Source organism: Apaloderma vittatum, unplaced genomic scaffold, assembly GCF_000703405.1.
Source record: "Apaloderma vittatum isolate BGI_N311 unplaced genomic scaffold, ASM70340v1 scaffold5389, whole genome shotgun sequence".
Lineage (NCBI taxonomy): Eukaryota > Metazoa > Chordata > Aves > Trogoniformes > Trogonidae > Apaloderma > Apaloderma vittatum.
In genome coordinates, this window is record NW_009734595.1 from 49288 (window position 1) to 76041 (window position 26754).

General features: G+C 36.4%; 1 protein-coding gene across 1 annotated transcript in view; it reads left to right on the top strand.

The window, feature by feature from the left end:
* ASCC3 (activating signal cointegrator 1 complex subunit 3) overlaps positions 1-26754 on the top strand; it is a 138582-nt gene that overhangs the window by 32935 nt on the left and 78893 nt on the right. Inside the window, exons 3-9 of the mRNA XM_009876339.1 lie at positions 3628-3816; positions 4145-4369; positions 13284-13403; positions 17488-17652; positions 18430-18516; positions 20759-20935; positions 23036-23261. Of these exons, the coding sequence (XP_009874641.1) occupies positions 3628-3816; positions 4145-4369; positions 13284-13403; positions 17488-17652; positions 18430-18516; positions 20759-20935; positions 23036-23261 (1189 nt within the window). The remainder of the gene's footprint in view (positions 1-3627; positions 3817-4144; positions 4370-13283; positions 13404-17487; positions 17653-18429; positions 18517-20758; positions 20936-23035; positions 23262-26754) is intronic.

Here is a 26754-nt window from a genome sequence, read left to right on the forward strand (position 1 = left end):
AAAGAAAATCAATTCAACTTCTGTGCAGTTAATAGAATCATCCAGGATACTTAGTGATGTGATTTGCTTGGCATTTGTTTTTTCTTATGTCAAAAGTGAGCTATGAGTTTTTCATTTTAAAAAGTTCATAATCTTCTGTGTTGGGAAAAAATATTTAATGTGTCTCTAGAATTGTTACTGTGTAACGTGGAATACTAGTACTTCATAGGTTCAGTAAATGAACAGACCAAACGTGAATATTAAATATTTCAAAGATGTTGTTTTGGAATGTGTGGTAGATTTTAGAAGCATATGGGTATTTTTTCTAAAGGCAACTATGTGGATATGTTTAGGTGCACCTATTTTTTTTTAAATGGTCGATTAATCGTAAGTTTTTAAGTACATGAATTACAAATAAATTCTGTCCTAAACTTTTCCCTTCCTCCTCTTTTTTCCTATATTCACAAGTCTTTTTTTCTAAATTGGTGAAATTGTAGTTTCTAAAACTGTAGTTCCTAAAAACGTGTTTAAGTGTCGCTTAGATGTGTTGGGTGATATGGTTTAGGGGTGAACTTGTAGTGTAGGGTTAATGGTTGGACTCAATGATCCCAAGGGTCTTTTCCAACCTGAATTGTTCTATGATTCTATGTAACAAATCTGGAGTTTCCTTCCATATGTAGCAGAAAATTTTACTCCATGAGCTGGCAGTGCGCTCATGCAGCCCAGAAGGCCACCTGCATGCTGGGATGTATCAAGAGAAGCGTGGTCAGCAGATCAAGAGAGGTGATTCTCCCCCTTTGCTCTTGTGAGACCCCACCTTGAATACTGCATCCAATTTTGGTGCCCCCACCATAAGAGGGACGTGGATCTGTTGAAGCGTGTTCAGAGGAGGGCCACAAAGATGATCCAGGGGCTGGAGCACCTCTGCTACGAGGACAGGCTGCGGGAGCTGGGATTGTTCAGTCTGGAAAAGAGAAGACTTCGGGGGGACCTAATAGCTGCCTTCCAAAACCTGAAGGGAACCTACAGGAAGACTGGGGAGGGACTTTTTGCAAGAGTGTCCACTGACAGGACAAGGGGAAATGGGTTTAAGTTGAAGGAGAATAGATTTAGACTAGTTCTTAGGAAGAAGTTCTTCAGTACGAGGGCAGCAAGACTTTGGAATAAATTGCCCAGAGATGTTGTGGCTGGGTGTTCAAGGCCAAGTTGGGTGGAGCCTTGAGTAGCCTGATCTAGTTGAGAGGTGTCCCTGCCCATGACAGGGAGGTTGGACTAGATGATCTCTAAGGTCCCTTCCAGCCTAGGCCATTCTATGATTCTTAGTTTCCCATTAGTAAATTGCCCTGTCTTTCAATCACATTAGACAGCATATGTAATCAAGATACAAACACAGGTATGTATTTTCTAGTTGTGGAGATTTAAAAACAAGATTTGACTTTTTCAGCTGGAGATAGAGTATTTAAAGTGTAATTTTTGATATTGAGTCCTAATGCTTTTTGAAAAGTAGTTATTTTAATACCGAGAAAATAGTCACATAACACCAATACAACAAGCTCTAATAAAAAAGTGAAATTTATGATGATCATCTTATGACATAGAAAGATTTTTTTTTTATTTAAGACAGAAGCTAATTATGTTGTTACATGCTTATACCATATTCTGAAGAGAATCAAGACCAACCCAAATTTCTGTCTTAAAATTATTCTCGACTTTGCTGCTGAAGTGAATTTTCCACATGTCTGTCTTCTGTGAGATTTGTTGTTGATAAATCATAAACGCAAACCTTGGTGCATTCATGTTCTTATATGAAATATTTGTTTCTATTCCCTAGCTCATAAATAATAACCTTGATGAACTGCACTGCCATTTTCTCATTTTCTTGTGTATTCATTTTTAAACACAGCAGCAGTTAATTAAATTTGCCAAAAACTCATGTGTAGGTAAAAGCTGAGTGTGATTTCCTTTAAATGAATAGTAAATAATTACTGCTAAAGCAGGAAAGATCAGATATTGAGAAGCCGGATAATTGTGAAGCTGAGAAATGTTTTTCCTACAATATTTTTCTTTTCATGTCCTCCTTTATAATTGCATTCCCATCTCCCTATTTGTTTCTGTGTTTGCAGAGATTTATTGTTCATGTTTGGCAGTATGCCAGCGCTGTGAACCATACTTTGCTTTACTTTACCCACTCTGTATCCCTGAAGTCAACTTTTAGCGGCTGTGTGTTCAGTTCTAGTAAATGTGAGGATTTAAAATAAAAATAATTTTGTCTAGAATTAGTTCACAATAATATACAGGACTGAAAATACAGTGATAGTTAAAAAATACTTAACTCTCATGTGGTCTCTGGAAAAGTAGAGAATCTATGCTGACAAAGATAATAAAGAAATCTGTTTTAGGGGAAGATTAGAGTCGTTACCACAACCCTCCTGGTGTCATATTCAGCAGCAATCGATTTTAGAAGGCAGTGAGTGCAGCAGTTAGGAACACGTAAGAGGTGGGAGGAAAACCAGCAGTGTTTGTGGCAAAACAGTATGGTTTGGGCTGGAAGGGACCTTAATGATCATCTGGTTCAGGGACATCAGGGACATCAAAACATGAAGATCTGAGAAGCCAGCTGCCAGGGATGAGGGTAAAGAGATTCTGTACAGCACACTTTCTGACCTTAGGTTTAAGCTCATGTAAGCTTGGCTGAAAGTCCTGTGTTCCATTTTACAACAGGGTTGTTGTGTCTTTACTACCATCATTTAATTGTAGTAGAAGAGCTGTACTTGTTTGTGATACTTGAGCTTTGGCCCGAAGGCTTTTTTCTGGACAAAAAGACAGCTATTCCCATTGGGCTAAAATGGCATGAACTCTGGTGGCTTGGATTTCCTCTTTATGTGGTTGGGGTTTTTTTTCCTTCCCTGTTGCTTCTGGAGGACACACTCCAAAGCATTTGGAGTTTCAGAGTTTAGTGTTTGGATGGGAGGCGTGTTAGTTTTTCCTGACTTTGAGTCAATATTCAGTTTAGGTGAAGCATGAAAAAGCTAGCACCCAGAAATAAGGGAAACATGCTTATAGGCGTCGTACCCAGTTGTAGGCTGGAGGACCTGAGCTTTTGCAGACAGAGAGCCCAGCCTCCTACGCATGGGGAAGCTGAAATTGAGGGGTAGGTGAACAGATTTTTTCTGTACTATGAATTTATTAACCCAAGCTGTACCGAGCTGCTGCAATGGCTGGTCATGGGGAGTGGTATACCGTCCTTAATGTTAGACACAACATGTGGCCTGCTGCTTTAAGCCTGTCCTAGCTGCCTGCAGAGTTGGAAAGAGTTGCTTTTAAGGAAAAGCAGTGTGTGAGTTCTCAGCTTCAGTGTTCTTAATTGCTGTTGGTAGATTTGAATCTCCATTTAAGAGAACCTATAGTTTTATGAAAGTGTTCTTTTAGACAATTAAGTGTATTTTTTTGAACAAATCATAGTCAAATTAATTTGTAGAACATCATGATGTACTGGTGTTGGTTAAAAGTTTGACATTGATAGAAATTGTTACCTTCATATTACTCATAATAATATTCGGTAGGTGTTTTCCTGTGATTTTTTTTTAATATAGTGCTTCATGTGCTGTAATTAGAAGTGAATTTGATTTTTACGCTTGTCGGTTCTAGGTACAGAGATCCAGAAATAAGCAGTTACGTGAGCTGTTTCCAGATGGATTTAGTATTCATCATGCAGGAATGCGGCAAGACAGAAGTTTGGTTGAGAACCTGTTTTCTAATGGACATATCAAAGTCCTAGTTTGTACAGCTACACTCGCCTGGGGTGTCAATCTTCCTGCTCATGCGGTTGTTATTAAGGTAAGAGCTCCCATTACCCTGCACATGGGTTATCTGTCTTAAAAGAATCTGTAAAGAAGGATAGCTAGCAAGATCTTTATTGTGGGTTTGGGGCCTGGAGGGGAAATATCTGATTGACTTGAAATGTTATTTATATCTCATTAAACTGATTCTCTCCAGTGGGAGTCTAGTTTGTATAGTAAAGATTTAAATATATCAAAGATTATGAAAGGATTAGTTAAAGTACACTTCTGAAATCATGCTATATTTGCCTAATTTCAGTATTCAGCTCATCAGGATTATATCCATGTGTATTTATGTTAATTTTTATTAACTTTTCCTCAACCAGGGAACACAAATATATGCTGCAAAAAGAGGCTCCTTTGTTGACCTTGGAATTTTAGATGTTATGCAGATATTTGGTCGAGCTGGACGGCCTCAGTTTGACAAATTCGGAGAAGGCATCATTATTACAACTCATGATAAACTCAGTCATTACCTGACTCTTCTGACTCAGCAGAATCCAATTGAAAGCCAGTTTCTTGAAAGCCTTGCAGACAACTTAAATGCGGAGGTAACCTTTGTTTTGTTTAGAGAAACCCGAAAACTGTCAAGGTTTAATATTATTTGAAACAGAAATGCAATATTGTTACACTCAAAATATCTAAAATGGAAATTTTATTATTACTGGTAGTCTGTGGGTGTGTATGTTTAAGAGGAGTGAACTGTTACACATGAAGACATTCGGGGCCTTTTACAAAAGGTAGTAGGCATAAGAAGTAGTACAAATGGTCAAAATACCATTAAGTTAGAACAGCAGAAACACATAATTTAAATTCCACAAAGAAAATTACAGCATGTCTGTCTGTATATAAAGAAACTTACTTCACATGAATAACTGCAGTATAGGAAGAATAATGTACATGACTTGGACTCTTTGTTCTCTTTTACAGTGGTAATCAGAACTGGTTTGTTATAAATAGTAAGTTCTCCATTTGCTTCAGTTTAAGTCTTGAAGTGCATTTTCTTTGAAAATGCTGCGGCTGCATTGAAACTGCTGACCACTGTCATATTAAAATACAACAATTCAACAGCTATCTATTGTAAAACCCCGTTCAAAATATGCATATTCACACATGCACACTTTTTACAATGAAACCTCAGTAACTGTAACATGCTTAACTGAAGAAGACTCTTCTTTCAAAGCCACTGGACATTTGTTTGATAAAAGTAAACTTCAGCTAAACTGAAATATCCAGTGGCATCTTAAAACTACTTATCTCTTTGAAAGATGTGAAGTTTATTTGATGTATTGGGAATAGTCTTGATTTCTTAATTTGCATATTCTGTTTTCTCTGTTTAATTCTTACATACTTCTATTTGGTTTTTACCTTTTCATCATTTTAAAGTCTTTGCATTGTTCAATCATAAATAATAATTTTTAAAGGAAATTCTGGAAAGGAGCAGAAGTAGATACAGTGACCTTTTAAAATGTTAAGATTGATTCCTTGATTCTTTACAAGTGACAGAGTTTGATCATTTATGATTTTGTTTGTTTGCATTTTTTTCTTTAAAGGAGTCTCTCATAAGTTATTTCTTCAATTCCTATTAACAGGAAAAATCTCTGCCCAAGTACACATTGAAAGCAGAATGAGGTTTAACTGTATTACAAGTATTTCCACACACAAATGTAGGGGGATGAAAATATTGACACCTGTCTGTGCTCACAGCTCCTGCTCTTCACCTCGAGGCTCTGGAGAGGTCTGAGTACAAGAAGGCAGAGAGGAATTGAACTCCTACAGGATGTGAGCCCCAAATGTGATTAAAAAGAGCCATGTGCAATTTTCCCACCCCACTTTCTACCACAAAGAAGAGAAGAAAAATAAATTGAAGGTGTGCTCACAGTGGGCAGGTGTAGAGCTTTCAACCATTTCGTTTTGACACTTTTATATTCCTGGCGATGGACACCTGTGAATGTTCTCTAAGTGGAACTAGATGGATACCCAGTTCTTTAAAATTGGATATTAACAGCTTAAACATTAGCAGTAGTAACTGAAATTCTACAGTTCGCTGTGAAGTTTGGGATTACCTGTAGTTATTTGTTCAGCACCCCAGGAAGTTAGGAGAGATAGATCTGGTTCTTGGATTCTTCACTAGGGAAGAATCCAGCCAGGTTTCATAGAAAAGCTTGGTTCTTTTTCTTGAGAAACATGTAGACAGGGAAAGAAAAGGGTTGGATATTCTTCCTTTCACAGCCAAGGATTTATTTGTCTAATCTTTTAATTTTAGCATTAGAAATTTAGTCCTCTCCTCTCATAGGTGGCCTTCAGATCAGTGAAGAATTATAAAGACAGAGGAATCACAGAATGTTAGGAGTTGGATGGGACCTTGAGAGATCATCTAGTCCAATGCCCCAGTATAAGCATCTTTTCTGAACTAGGTCAGAGAAGATCTCTGTGATGGACTTATTGTGAAAAACAAATGGCAGGTCTGTGTGCTACTGTTGTCTCAGGCTTGGTCTGTATTTTTCCAGATTGTCTGCGCAGGTGATGGTGTGCCCATCTGAATTACACCTAGAATCTCACCTATTCCTTCCACAGAGCTCTGGCAGAAAAGCTGTCTTTTGTGCAGAAAAGGCTTTGCTGACATACCTTAAAAGATCTTGTTGGTTAGCTTAGCAAAAGGAAATTTCAAAGGAGGTACAACAGCTCTCTATAACTAGTCAGAACTAGAAGTGAATAAAACAAAAAAAAAAGATAATTTTGACAAATGCCAATATAGGAATTGATCACGCTGCTCTTAAGTTGCCTGATATATAAGATCTGCAACAGTCTTTTAGCAGTAGTGGAGTCTAACTTTTTTCTATGGTGAAGATTTTGTAGTAAGTCATGGTATTTGTGTGGCAGATGTGACTGCATGCTATGAAAAGAAGATTTGACTTGATGAACCAGAAGTTCCAGTCCAATTTCTTACTTCCTAGCTGAAAATGCTTAGTTAAGAAAGTATGAGATGTGAGGTATTCACTTCCAATGTGTAATATTCTGCAGAGAGAGAGAGGTTTTAGTGGGCAGCGTGTTTTTTCCTCTGATCTGAGCTGTAGTTCCAAATTGCACAAATTTCCCTGCGAGGCCAGAAAGCAGAGGTGATTGTTATATTCAAACTTAAAGGAATGGAGGTTTCAGATTTGCGGTTTTGGTTGGTTTGGGGAGGAGGGGGGAATTGAGGGGACAAAAGAATTTACATTTATTAAACTTTTTATGGAGAGGAAGAAAAAAACCTAAAGTAGTTTCTTTTCAAATGTGTATGCATTACTGAAATTCTTTCCAGAAGTAGAGGAAATCCCAGAAGTAGAGGAAATCTCAATAGAAATTTAGTGACTTTTAACAGTAATTGAGTATCAAAGTAGATATCTGAAAAATATTGCTGGTTGTCATTGAAAAAAACAATTTTGTTCCGTTGAAGGCTTAAAATTCAGAACTTAATCCTCCTGCCTTGTTACAATACTGTAATTGAAGAAAAAGAAAAAAGTAGAACAATAATTTTGTTTCATAGGAGGTAGTCGTCTAAATTTATCCAATCAAAGTTATATAGGAAGTATGTGATGTAGAATATCATAAAAACTACTTCTAAGAGCAGCACTTCTACCACAGGATTTGGGGTTTGGGAAAAAGTGCAAGAAAATGACAAACTAGTTTAGACAGAACTTTTTTTTTTTTAGTATTTTATGTAGTGGTCGTGTTATCTGAGAAGATCAGTGTACTCATGGCTTTAAATTACCAAAGATTCTGTGGCTACAGTGCAGTTACAGCAGCTGAAGATGCAGTCAGAATTTTGTTAATCGCTGTGATAAATGGTTGTTAGTAGAAATAGCAACAGAAAATGCTGAAAAGCATTGGCATGAAACCACCATATTTTTTTGTCGTCTGATATGTATGATGTTACTTATCCTTCTGTCCTGATATGCAGGAAAAGTTAGTGCCTGACAGATTATGGAAAATCAATATTATGAGCAGTTACACAAAGCTATCGTGTTAGGTATTTTTGGAAAATAACTTCATTATTTCTTTATAATTTGAGTCACTCTAAACTTCCATATGTGCTGGTTTGATCTAAGTTAGTGGAATCCTGAGAGATGTATACAGATGTTTCAGAAATTGTTATGTTTATCTGGAGATAAACCTAAGGCTGCAGCTTTCTAAAAAAATAAATACGTTTTAAAACATACGCCATCGTATTTATCAGTAGATAGTCTTAGGAAGCACATCAGTTTTGGTGATCTTCTATAGGCATTATCCCTTTGGCAATAAAAATAGCACTATATGGAGACAAAATATATGTTTATTGATTTATTTGTTAAAACAATCTAGACAGTGTGCTGATGACCACTCTCATCTTTGCCATAATGGAGCTTTTTGTAAGCACTGGGAAATCTTCACTGGTATATAATAAGATGACGTATTTTAGGAATACAGTCTGCTTTTATTAAAAGTCATTCAGAGAACCCAAATGCTTACGCTATACCTGTAAAGAGAAACCAATTAAAGGCCACTGCTGAATTGTTTAAATTCTTCTTTTTGTTATAAACAGATCAGTAGCTGAAAGAAGAACTAGTAAAATTAAGGCAGCCATTGGAAATATGGCAAGACTTCATGTTTCCACAAGAACATGAAGAGACCAAGTCTCTTGGCAGAAATCGGTAGGTGGTAAGAATGAGGCAATGATTCAGATATTTGGAGTAGTACAATATGTAATCCTAGCCACACAGTCACTAAGTGGCATCCAGAGATGTGAATTTTGTACCTAGGTTTAGGGGGTGCAGGAGAGAAAATCTGGGCAGTGGGGTGATTCAAGACAGCCAGCATGGCTTCACGCAGATCCTGCCAGACTAAGTTAGTGACCTTCTGTGATGGAGTGACAACATCAGTGGCCAAGGGAAGACCTATGGATAGCATCTATCTGGAATTTTGTAAGGACTTCGCCACAGTCCCCCACGACATCCTTTTCTCTAAATTGGAGACGTACGGATTCGATGGGTGGACTATTTGATGAGCGAGAAAATGGTTGGGCCCTGTTGCCATAAGGCAGGAGGTAATGGTTTTAAACTAAAAGAGGCTATGTTCAGACTGGATATAAGGAAGAAATTTTTTATAATGAGGGTGGTGAAATGCTAGAACTGGTTGCCCAGAGAGGTAGTAGAAGCCCCCATCCCTGGAAACATTCAGGGTGAGGTTAGATGGCCTCTGGGCAGCCTGATGTAGTTAAAGATGTTTCTGCTCCCTGCAGAGAGTTTAGACTATTGTCTGAGATGAGTCAGTGGCAGTTTCAGAAGATGCAAAAGTATGCCAGTTGGGTGGTAAGTCTATAGAACTCTGCTGCAGGGAGTTGTATCTAAAAGGTAGAGTAGTTCTAAACCTGAATAAAAATCCATTGAAAGACGTCAAATGCAAAGGCAAATACCTTTAACTAAAGTTTTAAGAACTTGGGAGAAATTGCTATGGTCCTTGCTTCTCACTACCACCTTCTGCCCTTTAGCATTTGCTGTTATCTAATCTCAGGACAGCACACTGGCCTTGATGTCCCAGTGCACTTTTTCGTAGGAAAGCTACAAAATGTCAACTTTGTTGACACCAAAATTACAACTTTGAACATGAGTTTCAGAAACTCAGTCCACTAAGAATTCTCTCCTGAAGATTTGGTTTGAGTTTTGGTTTGCTTTGGGTTTTTTTCTCACCTAAAAATGTGCAGAAGAAGAGTAAATTGTCAGCGAGGATCAAGATAGCCATGGAAGTGCCCTTTTCCTTTTCTGCTGAAGCTGTGCCACAGGGCATAATGAAATGTAAAAAGAAAAAGTAAGTGGCTGGTTAGTGTGCTCGGTCAAGAGGAACGAGTCCTGGTCAGTTGACCAGCTGGCAGACAGAAAATACCTACGGCTGTTATTTTCTGCAAATACAGGAAGAAAGATAAGATGCAGGGGATGTGGTTTAATTAGACCATAAACCTTAACTTATCTGGGAACTATCATCAATAGCTCATAGAAGGCAGGTCACCATTCCTTCCCTAATTGTTTCCACCTGATGGAGCCCTCCCTGACATCCACAGCTGGACCCCAGCTTGTTGCTGGGACAGCTCCTTTCCCCTGAGAGCCTAGAAACCGAGAGGATTTGCAGTGCTTGGCAGTAGGTGTACCTTCCCCAGGGGGTGTGCCTTTCCTTGCATTTACTTACGGTTTTGTTGTGAAGCCAGGGCTGTAAAACGTGATGACTCGTTTAGGTTGGACAAACCCCTTAATCTATTTTTGTTTGAAAGAGGAGGCAACTGTTGTGGTTCTCGGCAGAGATACAGTTTCTTCAAAGCTCTTCCAAAAAAATCACTCAGGAGCTGGGCAACTGAACGGCCAATCTGGGTTTGGGGCAAAACGCAGGCTGGGGGAGCTGAAGTTGTTTCCCTGGGTGTCCAGGGCCTTGGGATCTGACCTGACCTGCATGAGACCAGCAACTTCATCCATTCTACCCTCACCTTCTTCTGCTGTGTCCAGGTGGTAGACAAGTTAAATGGAGTTCAGTTGTACTTATAAATAGTTCTTCAGTCACATGTGCCTGGAGGTGGTTCTCTCCCACTGGGGACAATTCTAGTAGCATTAAGAAATTATTTCAAAAACTGTCCAGGACTAAGATCATAATCACTTCAGATGCTGAAACGGAAATTCAAAATACGCTTATTTCCAAAGCAAACAGAAAATTGCTTATTAGGTTGTTAGAAAGATTCTTTGTTCTCTTACCTTAACAACAAATGTTTGATTCATATATAGAAATTTTTTATCCATGTAATCTGACTCAGTTTTTCAATTATAGTAGCAGTTATCCTTATGTAAAAAAAAACCAGTTTATAATACATACAGTATGTATTATCAGTAATATTTTTATGCCCTTTTGTAATATGTATAAAAATATTAGAAAAACGTGTTTCAAAAACTACCCATGAAAATGGTGCTACTTATATCTTTTTACACTTTTCTGAAAATCACAACCGCCTCCTCTGAAGTACCCTTCAACTTGATAAAGTCTATGGGATAGCATTTGTAAAAAAAATTATTTAATGAAAACACAGACTACTAAGCACATCACCCTGATGGTAGCATCAGCCATTGAACAATTAGTTAAAAATTTGTGATGTTGCTGATTTTTTCATTTAAAATGATACAGTGAGTTGGATTAGTATAGTATTTATGTTTTTGTTTTGCGATGTTAACACAATTATTTTTAACGGGTTTTTTTAAAAGCATTTTGAGATACCTAGTGCAATCAGACAAGACAATGTCAACATAGTAAATATTTCTACTCATTGATTATTCCATTTCTAACTAAATACTTAACACATGGTTGAGGAAAAATTTGGAAAATTTAGAACTATTTTATTATCATAAAATATCACTGTGTCTGTTTATTGATTTTTTGAATATTACATATCATAGGTCTTAACAGAGGTCCTCTCCTAACTTTGTAAATAATTTATTTCATAATTACTCTTAAGTGTTTGCATTAGTAGGATCTGTCATTCATACTGTTTTAAAAAAGGTATTTTCAGACAATCCATAAGAACTTCACTTGAACACTAGATGGCAGCAAATATTTAGAAGTTGCTCTTTTTTTCTCTTTTTTTGTCTGCTTATTATTCGGTGAATATTCCTTAAAGTTAGGGAAGGAAGTAAACCACAGTATCAGATCTCAGTGCCGTACCTGAAACCTAACTGTAATTTGTAATCACTATTTTTTCCCCATAGCTTTACTTTTAACTTATGAAAATAATTAATTTATAAGTATCGGATACTTGAACAAACGAGGCAAAAAAGTCTTGTGTTTGGGGTTTTTCTTCTTTTCATTGTCAGGATTTACTGTCCTCAGTAATGAGAATTTTGAGTTTCCATGATTATGAAAGTGGTTGTTTGGGGCGAAAATGTTATTGTTGGACTACGTTGTTGTGCTATTTCAATCTGTGTACCGAAAGATATTTGAATAGTGGAAAAAAACCAAATGCTAAAAGTAACCTGGGTAGCAAACAGAGTAATAATAACCTGTGGGCTGTGTCGGGTGTTTTCCCTGTAGCAGTCTGTGCAGAACTGAGTGCCTTGGTTAGCCACTCCCGTGCATTATGTAGCTATACTTTGAAAAACAACATGATGGGGGTTCTCCCGATCTCCTTCTGCTGTTGAAGAACAAAATATCCCTTGAAAAAAGGCATGAGACAAAGCCTGGGGTTATTCCATGCAATCAGTCATCGATATCCACAAGGTTTTGCTGGATTTAAGTTATTTTAACTCAGGACAGGTTTGGCTTGTGTTATTATTTTTGACTAACTATTTATATTATTTTAAAAAATATTTATAGAATATCTATTATTATTATTATTAAGGTCTAGATGCTTAGATCTGAACATGCATATGAAATCACTTACAGTTGTATAGGGTTTTTTTTTAATTTCTGCCAAGTCATGTGGAATATTTATATGAAACCCAAACACCAGTAAAACAAAAATAACTTTAAAAATGTAGTGATGGATCACAAAAATTCAGTAAGAGGGACTTTTGCTTGTTTTAAGCAACCAGCAACAACTAGAAAATTTTTTCTTTATGGAACCTGCAGGAAATATTAGTCTCCTGGTACAATCAAGTTAACTGGAATTAGGCAGTAAAATACTTCTCACGGATTTAACACAAAATTGAGCTGAAGTTATCAAGTTAAAAAGTATATATGACAGATGATTGTGGTAAATGGTTTGGTGACAAAACTATTGAATTAGCAAAAAAAGGCACTTTGTAAAAAAACCTGCTTTGGTATACCTGATTTATCCTTGAAAAATAAAGAAGTATATGTATGTATATATATATTCATGTTATGTGTTTAGTTTTATTATGTTTCAGCAAAAATGTTGCAGATACCTGGTATGTTTGACTTGCCAGGCACAAAAGGAGAAAACTATTTGTGAAACTTGTGTATAAACAAATTGCCAAGTATGAGGGCATGTTGATGAAAATCCTAAAAATTGTTGGTATCATTTAGTTTAGGATTTGAACAAGAGCTTTTATATTGGTATGAAAAATTGATATTTTAAATATAGATTTCTTTTTTTTTCAGATACCGTAAGCATATTTGCTGAAGAATTGTGCTGTTTTGTTTCCCTTTTTTTATAACAAGCTTGCTCTGTATCATCTTTTAATTGTAAAAACCATAAGTTGTGTCGAAAGGATCGTGTGGGTCACTACCCACTTATTATGTCACCAAACATAGCATATCATTAGATGTTCATAAGATGAAGATGTGTAAATGGTTTGAGTTACCGTCCTATAATTATTTTAAAATAATTTAAGTTGGAAACATACCGACGCTTTCTTTAATCTAGTGCTAATGCTCTGAATGCCATATGTTTTCAGCCAAATACTTATGTTCATCTGTAACATATATGTTTAATTTTGTCTCTTTTCCTATTTCCAGATTGCTCTTGGAACAGTAACTAATGTGGAAGAAGCAGTAAAGTGGATGAGTTACACTTATCTTTATGTACGGATGAGAGCAAATCCATTAGTATATGGCATCAGTCACAAAGCTTATCAGGTATAAAATGCATTTTAAAAAAATCTGTAACCTGTTCTGCGTCTCTAATCCTTCTCTCATGTGAGGATAAATATTTGCTATTTCTACTTAACCTGACATCAGCAATTCTTTTAAAGTGCTTAGAAAAAGGAAGATATTTTCTGTAGCAGAGTATTTTTAACACTAAATTAAGAGGCCCCTTCTGTTACATAAAAATACATATGAACTGGCCAAGTTATCTTCCAAAGGACAGCATTAATCACGTGCTTTCCCCTCACCCCCATCAGCTTTTCTTTTAGAATGTTTCGTTCCGTGACATATTATAAATTTAAAGTTATATTCTGGAATTGTTTTTTCTTGTGATTTGGCAATTACAAGATTTTTTAAATTAATTTATTTTATTTTATTTTTCTTTATTTAGAAGGATTCCTTGCAGTGATATAAATCAGGGCGTAGTTACATAAGGTTTTTTTCTTTTTTTTTCATTATCTGTAATTTTTAGGAAGTTTAATAGTTTACAGATTGTCTAAATATTGCTATGTTTTCTGTGCAACTAATTATAAGCATTTAAAGTTAACACAGTTTGTACATGGGGAATTGAGACTAACGCAGGTGAAACTCTCAGAAGTGTTTAGTAACTGCAGTTTATTTCACGTGTCCTGAATCTGTTCTGTGACTTCATAATTTGTCGTGATATTGTGGGTAGCAGTTGTAGCATGTAGAGATATATGTCAGGAGATATTTTTGGGGTGGCTTTTCTGTCTGATAGTGGAAATATGTAGACTTATTCTTTAAGCAAGCTTCTCCAGGCACGTTTAGATCTCTGGTCATCTCAAATCTGTTTTCTATTAAAAAAACTTATTGTACATTACAGTATGTTAATATAGCACTAGATAACACAAATCATAAAGTAATAGGTAAATGCAAAGTAAAAATTGCTTTGCTAGTGAGAAGAATGTTGCTGTCTCATTTCTATAATTTCCTTTTTTTTTTAATTGTGTTTTTTTTAACTGGTGTTATTAACAAATTTTAAATTAAAAGAAATGCAGCCACGGTGGTAGTAACTGGTAAAAAAAAGTAATATATCACTAACAGAAATATTTTTTCTAAATTTAAAAAATAATGAACAAGAGTTGCTCCCCTACCACTTGCTTTTGCAGTTTAATTCAGCTGCTGAGAAAGTGGAGATAGCCAGCACTTGTCTTTTCCTGCCACTAACCTGCTTTCTACTCCATCTAATTTGATGTGCTAATAATAATATTCCTATTTTTGTGATAAGCCCATAACAAATTATATCAGTCTGAAGTGTTATCCATTCATGTAGGAGGAAGAGCAATGTCAATCTCCTTATTTTCTAGATAAACCAATTTTAAACTTCAAAGCTAATGTGTTATAGATGGTAGAGGGGTTGTACAGTGCCAGATGCAGGCATAACCACAGGTTTTTTCTCACTTAGTCCATCTATTCCTTCTGTTCTGGTTATAGGTGTCCCATTTCCATAATTAGTATTGTTTCTTAGTAACGTTGCAGAGTGCCAGTTTCTAGCTGTTTTCTTTTGGCTGACAAGCAATGATACCCATACAGAATCCTTGATAGCTGCGTAACCATCGTGGGTCACACTTCCCAGCCGTTCCGTGGGGCTGAGAAGATGCAATCTCCTTCTCCTTCCCCTTTCCCTGGGCGCTCGCCACATCCAGTAATTGTTTTAGGGCACAACAGGTCCAGCCTGTCCGCACAGGAAGGGTGTCTTCTGCTGCACAGGGAGACTGGAACAAGCACGTGCCAGCCAGGCCCGACACGTTCTGCACCCCACACGTCGCCTCTGGGATGTTCCTGTTCCCCACCTGGCCCATCCCTGCGCTGTGCCCAGGAGGAGGCTACTTCAGGGCCCTGCTTTGATTTGTGACTTTAAAAGTTGTTTGCCAGAAGTGCGAATGATACCGTTTACTGAATTGGGGAAATGGCCAAAATTCATGACAAGCAGCAAAAGAGTGGGAGAAAAAAGTGGAGCAAATGGGAGTGTCATGTTGGTGCAGCCTGTGATATGAATTACATGCATTTGCTCATCCCTTTAGGTTTCCAAAGGAAAGGTGGCTGTTTGTTGGCGATTTTTTAATATAGTACCTCAGTCTGTTTCCTCCTCTTTTTAGTTCCACTCTTTGGTGTTCCCACAGTTAAGCAAAGCTTTCTATCCCCATAAGCCATAGATTTATGTTTTGTAACAGTTAGAGGAGCTTGTCCCCAACAGTCAGTTAGTGAAAACAGTGTGAATAATAATGTGGTTTTATCATGCATTGGTAGATTTCCTTATGTGTATTTCACACTTGTTCAGTTTCTTGCTGTGGACATGCCAGGACTCACTTTTAAGAGTATGACCTAAAAGCTGTTCTAGGCTGGATCCTTTACTCTGTGGGATTTCTAATTACTCAAGTTCAGCAAGAAGGGTGCTAATCACGGATTTTCTACACTGAAATATTGTTTCACAGCCTTTTCAAGTTAGTGACCTTTCCTTCAAAGTTAAAACCTTTGTATTTGTAAAAAATGTTAGTCTACTGTTACAGCTTTAGATTTTTTCTATTTAAGGCAAAAGACTGGCAGGTAATTTGGACTGCCAAAGGAGTATGAAAGTGTTTTGATATTTTTTTTTTCCTCTTTAGTTTTAAGAAACGTTAAACATCTGGCATCCACTTTTTTTTGACCACCTCTGCTCTGAAATCTGACCCCAATGCATGACTTAGTATTGAGAAAAGCACTCTAGACCTTTGCCATCTTAGCTTTTGACTTGAAACTAAGGCAAGCCATAACTAAGGAGAAACAGCTTCAGAGTAACTGGTAAAGACAGGGAATATTAGGAACTAGGCTTGCAGCTGCTTCGTGGAGATGGCTGTGTTTGTCTGCAGCTTCACTGAACATGAGATGAAGCCCTCTGGCACAAAGGGGAAACTGAATCCTGGCCCAGGGAAAACCAGAGCAAACCCAAAGCACAGCAATTCTTAAAACCTGCTGCTTTTTGCAGTCTTGGTCATATATTCCTGGTGCAGATTTGCCAGGAGGGCTGGCATGGCTTACTCGGTAGGAAATCTGAACTGTACAAGCCCTGAGGTAAGAATGCTGCCTGTGAACTAGAACAGAGTTTCAGTCTTTTCTGATGTGGTAACTAATCATTGCTTGTGTAATTAAAGCTGTATCTCAGACGTACATATACCAAAGGGTTACCATGAATCCACATTCACGGATCCCTATCAGTATCCCAGGTGCAGGACAGAGGTTGGACTCAGTGATCTTGAAGGTCTCTTCCAACCAAAACTGTTCTGTGATTCTATGAGGTGGTAACGGTAACACACAGTTAGAGAGCAATCTCACTCAGACAGGAGTTTTGCCCAGCCTTGTATGTACTAATGAGCTAATAATGTACACTATTGCATGGACAAAATGTCCAAATTCCTAAACTGTGGTATGAGCAGAAGTGGTGTTGGGCACAGCAAGCTCCTCACATGCTTTAAGTGTGAGTGTTTATGTGGTACACCTATAACTCAGTAATCAGAATATCCCAGCTGACATAACCAAAGCTTTCAGGGACGTTAGAGGTTTTTTGCTAGTAAACATCTCAGCCATCCCATTTCAAGTTTATTCTGTTTGGGTTACAGGTAAAGCCATCCTCATGTCAGATACCCAGGCAAGGTGTATCTTCAGCCTTTTTCATTAATAGAAGATATCATAAGATGACATGTTTTTATGGAGTGATGCAGTAATGATAATTTCATAAAGAATATGTCATCATTAAAACTTCCTTCAAAAATTTCCATTTAAACTTAATTCATATCCATGCTACTGTTTCATAACTAATATTAGCCTACATTGTACTGATAGTCTCAAAGTGCTGTGAAAGAAATACTAATCTGATTATTTTGTCCTGTACAGACAGGTTTTGGTCAATAACATCAATGTATCTGTTACTAGTGAGATCTCAGGAAAATCTTGACTTAATAACTGTACCTTCCTTTTGTTTGATTTCTGGCTTTGTGTGACTGGGTTATCTCAATAAAATTATTTAGCACTTTTTTTTTCCCTTTTGTACAAATAAATGTGTATATTTCATGTCTAGATGGATCCAGGTCTAGAGAAGCACAGAGAACAATTGGTAATTGAAGTCGGCAGAAAACTGGACAAAGCCCGCATGATTCGCTTTGAAGAACGAACTGGCTTTTTTTTTTCGACAGATTTAGGCAGAACTGCCAGCCACTACTATATTAAATACAATACTATAGAGGTAAAATATGATGTTCTATTTCTGGGATTTTTTTCCTTCTTCTTGAACATACACCTAAAATAGATATTGCAGAATATGTAGCTAATTTGTTCAATATATTTTCAAATCAAATTTACCAAAATGGGGAGAGAGGAAATAGAGAGGAAAAAGAACGAAAGTAGAAAGAAATATTGCAGAATGAAGTTTGGTTTTAAGCGTGATTTGAAATATCTGTAGTCTCTGCCTTCTTTTAGGTGGAATATAAGAAATATTTTGATATCAACAGAAAAGTTTTTCCGCATGAGAATCCTATCAGGTTACCAACCTTAAACAACTTGTGGCTTTGTAACCCGTCTGTGTGGTAAACATAGAAGGAAGATGCATTTGTACCAAACTTCGTAGTATCAGAAGCTTGGTTTGTCTTAAAACCTTTCTTTTGTAGGAAGTAAGTCCTTTTCACGAATAAAAGCTGAGCACTCAGCATTAATTTCTATTTACTGTCACTATGTATAATTAGTCTCACATATTTATTAACTCAGATATGTACTAGACTTTTTCTGAAATGGCCATAGATTGCACAGCTTTTGATTTTGGGGTACCAAAAGTTTTGAGGGACTGTTTTTCTGAAAGTGCTGAGAAGTCATTCTGGAAATCCTTTTTAAAATGCATCAGTCTGGTCTTCCAGTAACTTTCTTACATTTTAACCTTATATGCTATTTAAAATCTTGGTTTATGTTTCTTTCTTTTGTGCTATATTTTTATTTTCAGTGTTAAATCAACTAATTTTATTTTTAATAGACTTTCAATGAATTGTTTGATGCTCATAAAACAGAAGGCGATATTCTTGCTATAGTATCAAAAGCTGAAGAATTCGAGCAGATAAAGGTAAAGTTGTATCCTTTTATGCAAAAAATGCCTTAGAACTAGTCACTTCCGTAGTACTCACTCCATAAATAGTCCCTACAGACCCGTTTTGTTGAATATTAAGCACCATTCTAAAATATTTTTTAAGTAGGCGTAACTGCCAAGAACTATATATGCTCTCACTCAGATTTAGATGTAGTTGAGCTTGAACTATAGTGCACATTTAATATCTAGTTATGGATCTTTAGAAATTCCTTCTAAATACTTTTAAGAACTTTTCAGCTCCTCCATTATTTACAGGTAAAGATAAGTGTCCATTGGAATGTGCACCCAGGGATGAGACAGTTTTTCCTGTTTGAAGTTTAAGCTGTTATTAGATTCTCCCTGAAGAGTTTGCTTTATGAGAAACAAGGCAGGATTCACTGAAGTTAATTCTGTGATACACTTCATGCAGGGAACAATATTAGATTAACAGAATGATAAATTCCGCTGACTTGTTTTCAAATTTAAAACCTAGAAAGCTGTTGTGACAGGTTTTGTTGTGCATGCTGGGAGATTACTGTACTGTTGTACAGCGCAATTCCAACCTCCCTTTTCTCCTCCCGTGTGAGCAGCACACAAGACAAGACGCTGCGATCCGGCACGAGCTTGTTTGCCGACGCTTCCACCTCCTAGAGGTGCGAGCCAAGCTCCGCAGGGTTTGTTAGCTTGGGCTTGTTGCCATTTTACCACAATTATACAACTTTCAGATGAGAGCTGGCTCTCGGTCACCTGGCTCCACGAACAGTCAGCGTGAATCCCTCACCATCTACATATTTACATATTTGCACATGTTATCTGAGTATTACCATCTCTTTATCTAATGGAAAAATTCTATTTTGTTGTAATCTCTTCCGTTATAGAAGATAATAAGTAGTGAGGTTTCTCTGTGCCCCATGCAACGTTTTCCAAGCTAGAAGGGTTTTTTTATGATAGTGATATTGCTTTGCTAGGTCTAAATTTAGTGTAATTGAGTATTTTAAAGAAAAGCATATGGAAAATATTATGTGATATGTTTCTATATTTGTAATAAAGTTAGTTGTGATGCTTCTTGACTAAAGCATACTTTTTCTAGTTTGCTTTCTCCAATTTATATGGTGTGACACCAGTGCATTTCCAACTTCTTTGTGATTTGTTTGCTGTGCAGCTCTGAATGTTAAAACCAGTAACTGATTTTTCACAAGAATGACTCAGGATTTACCCCTCTATTTGATAAAAACTGTGATTTTTGTTAATATGAACCATGTCTCCATAATGCCTTTAAAAATTCTGTATTTTGAGATAGGTAAGTCTCCACTAGCTGAAATATGGATCTGGATTTGACCTGTACCATGCTATAAAAGAGCAGTAAAAATTATCAAAACTGCTGTTGTAAGCAGAGCATAATATTCCCCTGACAGTGGAGTCAACTGTGATGGTTGTATCCTTCATCATCTTTCCTGTAGGACCAGTGGCTGGATAGCTGGGGATTTTAACTCAATTGTTTCAGGACTTTTTGTATGTCAGGTGGTCAGGTCCAAATGAAAATTACTTTCAGCTGATTCCCTGCAGGGACTAAACATTTACCCTCTTTAAATAAGTTTTACTCTAACAGACTATCAGTAAATCAACGAATATGTAGATTTATGCTGGTTTTGCCATGTAAGGGTCATCAGTTAGAATGTGAAATGTTATGCATTATTCAAACCATAGATATGAATATTTCTTTACTCATATTAAGACTTAATCTTATTAACAGTGAAAATTTTAATATCATGAATCATAGTACTTCACAGTTTTCAGTTAAAAACATATTATGCCACATGCAAACTATGTAACTATAATGAGTACATTTAATGTTCATTCAAGATTGCCCTAATCCAGATGGACAGAGGTTTTCCTCTGGTCAAATAAAAAATGAAATCTCATCAGATGAAGGATGGTAGGGTCAGAAGATTCAATTTTTGTGGCATATCAAATTTTTGTATGTCAATGGCAACCTTAATAGATGGTGATGAATAATAAAATGTAATTGTGTCACTATTAAGATAGTTTCAATTATAGTCTATTAGCTACATTGTGGAAGGTATGGGTTTGCTGCTTTTTTCTTCTTTTTTTTTTTCCTTAAAACAAGAGGCTCCATTTAAAAATAATGTAACTATGTTATAAGGAAAATTTGATTTCAGTGTAAAAAAAAATTTATCAAATTGCTCCAGCCTCTTCATAATGTATAATTGTGTTTTAGGTAAGAGAAGAAGAAATAGAAGAGCTGGATACCTTACTGAATGATTTCTGTGAACTTCCTGCTCCAGGAGGTGTGGAAAACAATTATGGAAAAATTAATATCCTCCTTCAAACATATATTAGCAGAGGGGAGATGGACAGCTTCTCCCTTATTTCAGATTCTGCATATGTTGCACAGGTAAAAATTGTGTTTCTTGTGTATCCATGGCTGTCTTCTGCTGTTTTCGTTCTCCCAGATGTTTTAAATTGTGTAAGCAGGCCTCGATCTGCAACTTTTTTTGTACATTTTCATGCAAATTGATTTGAAAATCAGAGCCGCGTGTGTGCACATGAGTGGTTTAGTATTTAGGTGTGAAAGATTTGCAAAAGCCTACCTTGGGTGACTATTGCATTTTTGGTTAATTATCAATGTCCTTTTTGTTCATATTACCCCTTAGTCTTACTGTATTTAGTGGTTCTAACTGCTGTTGCACAGAAATGTTATTCTTGAATTACTGGGTTTTCTTCTAAATCTGGAAATCTGTTGCAATCTGTTTTTGTGTTTTGTGTACTTTTATACTACATTCTGCAAAACCTGATCCATGTTTTAATTGCATTCCTTGGTTTACACAAGAAAGATGTGTTATTACAATTTTGTTCTAGACGTAATCCTCCAAATTCACATGCCGGTCTATATATTTGACAGCTTGCTTTGGCACCTGAATGGCTAAAAGCCCTGCAACCTGTTTAGTTATTGCACAGAGTAAGAGAACTGCGGGTCTGTGACACACAGCTGCTTGCTTGTATGACTGGAGCCCATCTCAGAAAGACCAGGGTGTGGTGTGAAACTTCAGGGTTCTGGATCTCAAAGAACTCAGTGACAAGACATTCATAGATAATCCCAGATGTGCAGCAATGATCTATAAAATAGATTTTAAAGTTTTACCTTTTAGCATGTCCTATGTCTCTTTTCTTCTTTCTTTTTTTTTTAAGTCGGCAACATGTTTCATTGAAGCATTTTGTCTCTTCCTTAAAAAATCTTTTTGGAAAGAACTGATTGCATTTAGCTGGTGCTAAAATTGAGAGTTAAACATTCAAAAGTATACATATTCTTCAGCAAGATTTTCATACTAACATTACCTTCTTCAGAAGTGTTTACATTTCGTAGCACGTATGGTTATAAATGAGAAAATTCTGAAATCATTATGCACATCATAAAAATTATGGTACTTGCACAGCAAGATCACTTTCAGTATGATTCTTTTAATCTTTGCTTTCAAGCCAATTGCTTTTATTTGTCTGTCTCAATTATGGCATTTTTAGTGAGGCAACATTGGTCTCCTCAGATCTTCATAAATTGTACATGTGGAACCAGTGCTAAAAATTGTGATTTTTTTTTTAATTGGATAGTAACTATTAAGAAAATAATTCATCCTAAGTAAAAGAAATGTTCTTCTTTAGTAACATATGCTTCCTATCACAACCAAATAATTTTCTATTTCTTATTCCTGTTGGCATTGCAGAGCCAGTAGAGAATGATTATACTCTACTGAATGAATCAAGAACAGAATTGCTAATCTAGGCATAGTAAAAAAAAAAAAAAAACACCACAACCAAAACCTCACAACTTCATAATAACAGCTTTATGAAATAATACAGTTTATGAAAGAAATATCATAACTTACATTTTCAGGATAAGACTGACCTCATTCAAGCTTATGGTAATAATTAATTTTCCAAGTCCAAAACAGATTTATACAGTTTATTTATACAATAGTTTCAGAAGATAGTAATGTTTGAAAAAAAGACACTACTGTTAAACTTCTGTGCAGATGTTGTGAAATTCAGTGTGAAATGTGATGCTATTATGGAAGCACAACTGAAGTGAAAAATTAAAACTTGAATTTCCATATAAACTGAGTTTGAAGGTGTATATGGGAAGATGAAGACATTAAGTACAGTGAGTGAACTTGTTTCAGAAGGGATTGAGACCCAATAAATTTAGAACTCCCTAATGTTAGCATAACTGCCATCAAAATTCTATGGCAGACCTGCCACTACAACTTGAATTAGTTGCACATGTTTCTTTCCTTAGTTTCTGTAGGTGACCATGAGATAGTTCTGCCACTAGACATTGATGGAAAAATAGTTTTTAAGAATGTTTGAAATCAGTTTCAAAAGAAAAATCTATTCTTACGGTTTGTCAAAGATGAGTCTATGGGATCCTTTTCATTTTACAAAGAATACTGGAGAGAATTACAACATTTTTTCTTTTTTCTTCTTTTTTTTCACTCTCCAGAATGCAGCTCGTATTGTTCGAGCTCTTTTTGAGATTGCCCTTAGGAAACGTTGGCCTGCAATGACATATCGACTACTGAATCTCAGCAAAGTCATTGACAAGCGACTGTGGGGCTGGGTGAGCCCTTTGAGACAGTTCTCTGTGTTACCACCATCAGTCCTTTCAAAGTTGGAAGAGAAGAATCTCACTGTAGACAAGATGAAGGACATGAGAAAAGATGAAATAGGTGAGAAACAGCAATTCTGATCTGTTTAAACTGTTAGTAATCAATGGCCAAGTTAGGACTAAATCTGAGCCATTCATTAGTGTACTCACTCTGGTCTGGAAGCCATGTAGACGCATTAACATGGTATTAGGGTCTGTCCAATAAAGAGGGTCTGTTCAGTCTCCACAACTTGTAATAGAGCACAGCTTTGAAGGTAAGGCTGGCCCACGTCCTACCAACCATACATGGAATAGAGGTGTATGTTGGCACATACTCACGTTTATTTGTATACATACATATTTATGTTGACCTATTCTACCTTTTTACTCACATTATGTAATACACCCCCATAAAAGTCATCTGTTTATTGTTGCCAGTTGGCAAAATACGGCATTTGTTGGGGTTTTTTAGTGAAATACTAAAAAATAAAAGCAGTTTATTTTGTCTGGTATACTATCAGTAAATCACCTGTTTCTGAAACACTGCATTAATTTTCATTGACCATGGAGAATTCATTGTCACTGGTATTATTGCAGAAGACTTTAATGGAATTTTTTTTTAAGGATTTGACACTTTGATAATGGGAAAATCCACAAGCCTACTGGTAGACATAATGACAATTTCTAGTATGTGTATATAAACTCTTGTGCATAAACTGTCCACCAGCTGTTGAAGATGAAGAAACATATTTACTTGTAATGTATTTCTTTTTCCTATCTCAGTGTATTTTTTTTTATGTGGGCTTTCTTTGCACCTGTAATTGCCAAGTTGTTGAGAAAAAAACCTGCTATTTAGAAGTTAATGGCCTCTGACTTGATGGTTCTCTAATCTGACAAGAGAACTTTGTTCCTGACTCAGGAAGCTTTGTTACATGCTTAATTTAGGTTGGAAAAAAGTTGAATAAATATGTAAAAGTTTGCAGAAGTAGAGGTTATATTTTTGTTTAATAAGCCAAAGGACTATGAGAGAATTTTAAAAGCTTACTTTAATTGTGCATTATAATATATAGTCATTTTTAATGTATTAAAAGTAGAACATTTTATTTGAAGTGCTGGTGTTATCATGCTTGTCGATTCAGAAGCATTATAGCACTTTTTTATTCAGATGTTAATTTGTTGTGTATCTATGCAGTCTTTTTAATACTTAATACTTTTTTATTAATTGTATTAGTGTTTGTTTTCTTTCATTTATGCTTCTTTCTTCCCACACCTGCCCTTAGAGAAGCAAGAAGTAGTGTATTAAAATACAAAACCAGTTTTGCTTCCTTCAGCATAGCGGAACTAGAATTGACGAGATGGGAGTGTGCCCACATAGACCAACAGAGTTGCCCAAATTGGAAAAGAACTTTAAGATCATCAAGTCCAATCATTAACCTAACACCAACAAGTCCTCGACTAACCCATATCCCTAAGCGCTATGTCTGCGTCTAACGTCTAGTTTTGTTTTATATTAACTTAGTTAGAAAGTAGGTGAGATTTGGGCTTTGACTGTGGAAATCACTGGCTGTATGTAATGATATTTCATGTTCTTTGGCCTTATAAATTTTGAAGCAACTTGATCTGTGCCTCTCCATGAGTCCTGGTGCTTGATGTACTTGTAGCCCCTCTTTCTGACACCGAGGGAGTGAAGGAAGCACTTGCCTGGCAGCCGCCTTGTTTTCATTTGAAGGCAAAGCCATGCTGGAATGAGCAAAAGCAGAGCTTCTGCGTGCTGCCTTCTTTGGTTACTCCACAGGACTAGTTTCAGTCGTCACGTTTCTTCCTTTTCAATTGTGACTTGGGAGATAGAGAGACAGGAGCTGGCTGGCTAACTCAGCCCATGTCTGGGGAGAGATTAAAACTTCAGATGGGTGCCAGGTCTCCCAGTGAATGAAGAGGACATTGTCTGCACAGGTTCCGGATTCCACGTACCACAAACTAGTCACCGCTAATCTATGCGCTATCGCAATATAACCATGGAGTTACCAGAAAGCCAAAAAATCGCTGTGTTATCCACGATGATCAACCCTGGTTTCTCAGAATGCGGGTGGTGGTTGTCATGGATTAGGCAAAATTTATTTTTCTTTTCTTAAATATGCCTGTTTTCTTGAATAGTCAGCTTTTGTTCAGAAGGTTTTAATATTTCTTAAATGCCATTGATAGTTTCTCATAGTGTGTCTAAGAAAAAAAAAAAGAGGTGAAGGAGAGAGAAAGAGTTTTATAATATTTTATAGAATTTGGGAGAGCAGCCTTATTTTCCCCTGACAGATAAATGTGTAAGACCTCAGCGCTGTCTTGTGCACAGGTCACCTCCCACATTGTGATGCCAAAATCACATTTTGTATGAGGAAGTACTTCCCAACATAAGCTTACTGAGTCATATATTTGCCACCTGCCTTTACTTAACATGATTTCTGAAGTTTTACCTCTAAATGCAAAAGCTATTCACTGTGCAAGTGTGCCGTAATACTGCATGTATCACCAAATTGTACTGACCTAAATGTTTTGATTTCTAATAACCCACTTGCTGGAGGCACACCTATTTTACCAATTGCAAGTTAAACTTACTAAATATGTGATAAAACCTTTGCATCAAAGATTTGCTTTTTAAGCGAGATCACCATTCATCACTTCAGAGCATGGATAAACACCTGTGTGAGGCAAAATCTGCCAGTTTGTTAAATAAGAAAAAGCGAATATGAAAATTTAGGATCAATATAAAAGAATTTCAATTGTAAGACGTTGTGCTCCTAAAGTTCATGCAATATCAAGAAAAAGTTTGCATCATCCTTTCACTTGACACATAGTGCAACTAATAGAAGTTCTTCTCTTTTTGTCTTTTTTTTTTTAATGGAAAAGTGTGCACAGGAACCACACACTGCTTCCAGAAAATATTGTAGCTTTTAACGGTAACTACTTATGAGCAGTTACAACTAAAATATAAAATATGCTCCACATAATTATAGAAACAATTTTGGTGGAATGTGGTAAATCCACCTTCTTTCCCCAAATAAGCTAGAAGTTGCAATATTTGGGGGAAAATTAATTACTGCTATGTTTTGCTTTATATTTAAAATTGAGAGCAAGGAAACAGAGATTTCAGCTGTAAAATGCAAGTGGGAATTGTATTTTAGTGAATATGATCACTTTATTGCCTTAGTTACCATGACCGTGATACAAAATTTAAAAAAAAAATAGTTTTTCCTTTTTCTCAGTTGCACGTGGATTCTGAAAGACTAGAGCTGCTGTTAGATGTTTGCTAGGTTCATGCATTTTTAAGCTATTAACTACCTTTATTCAGTTTTATGAAAGGCATTCTGTCTGCTTTGAATCACTACACAGGATTTGTAGAAGTTCAAATGTGTGCCCTTCATTAAGTAAAAGGTCAGTATTCGTGCTTTAAAAAAAAAACAACCTATATGGCTTGGTAAGAGCCTGGTCAAAAAGTCAGAAAAGGAAAGAGAACTAGCTTGACATAGTATGTTTTCAGTGTGAATTATTAATAGTTATTTTAACCCCTTAGTTATAGCCAACAG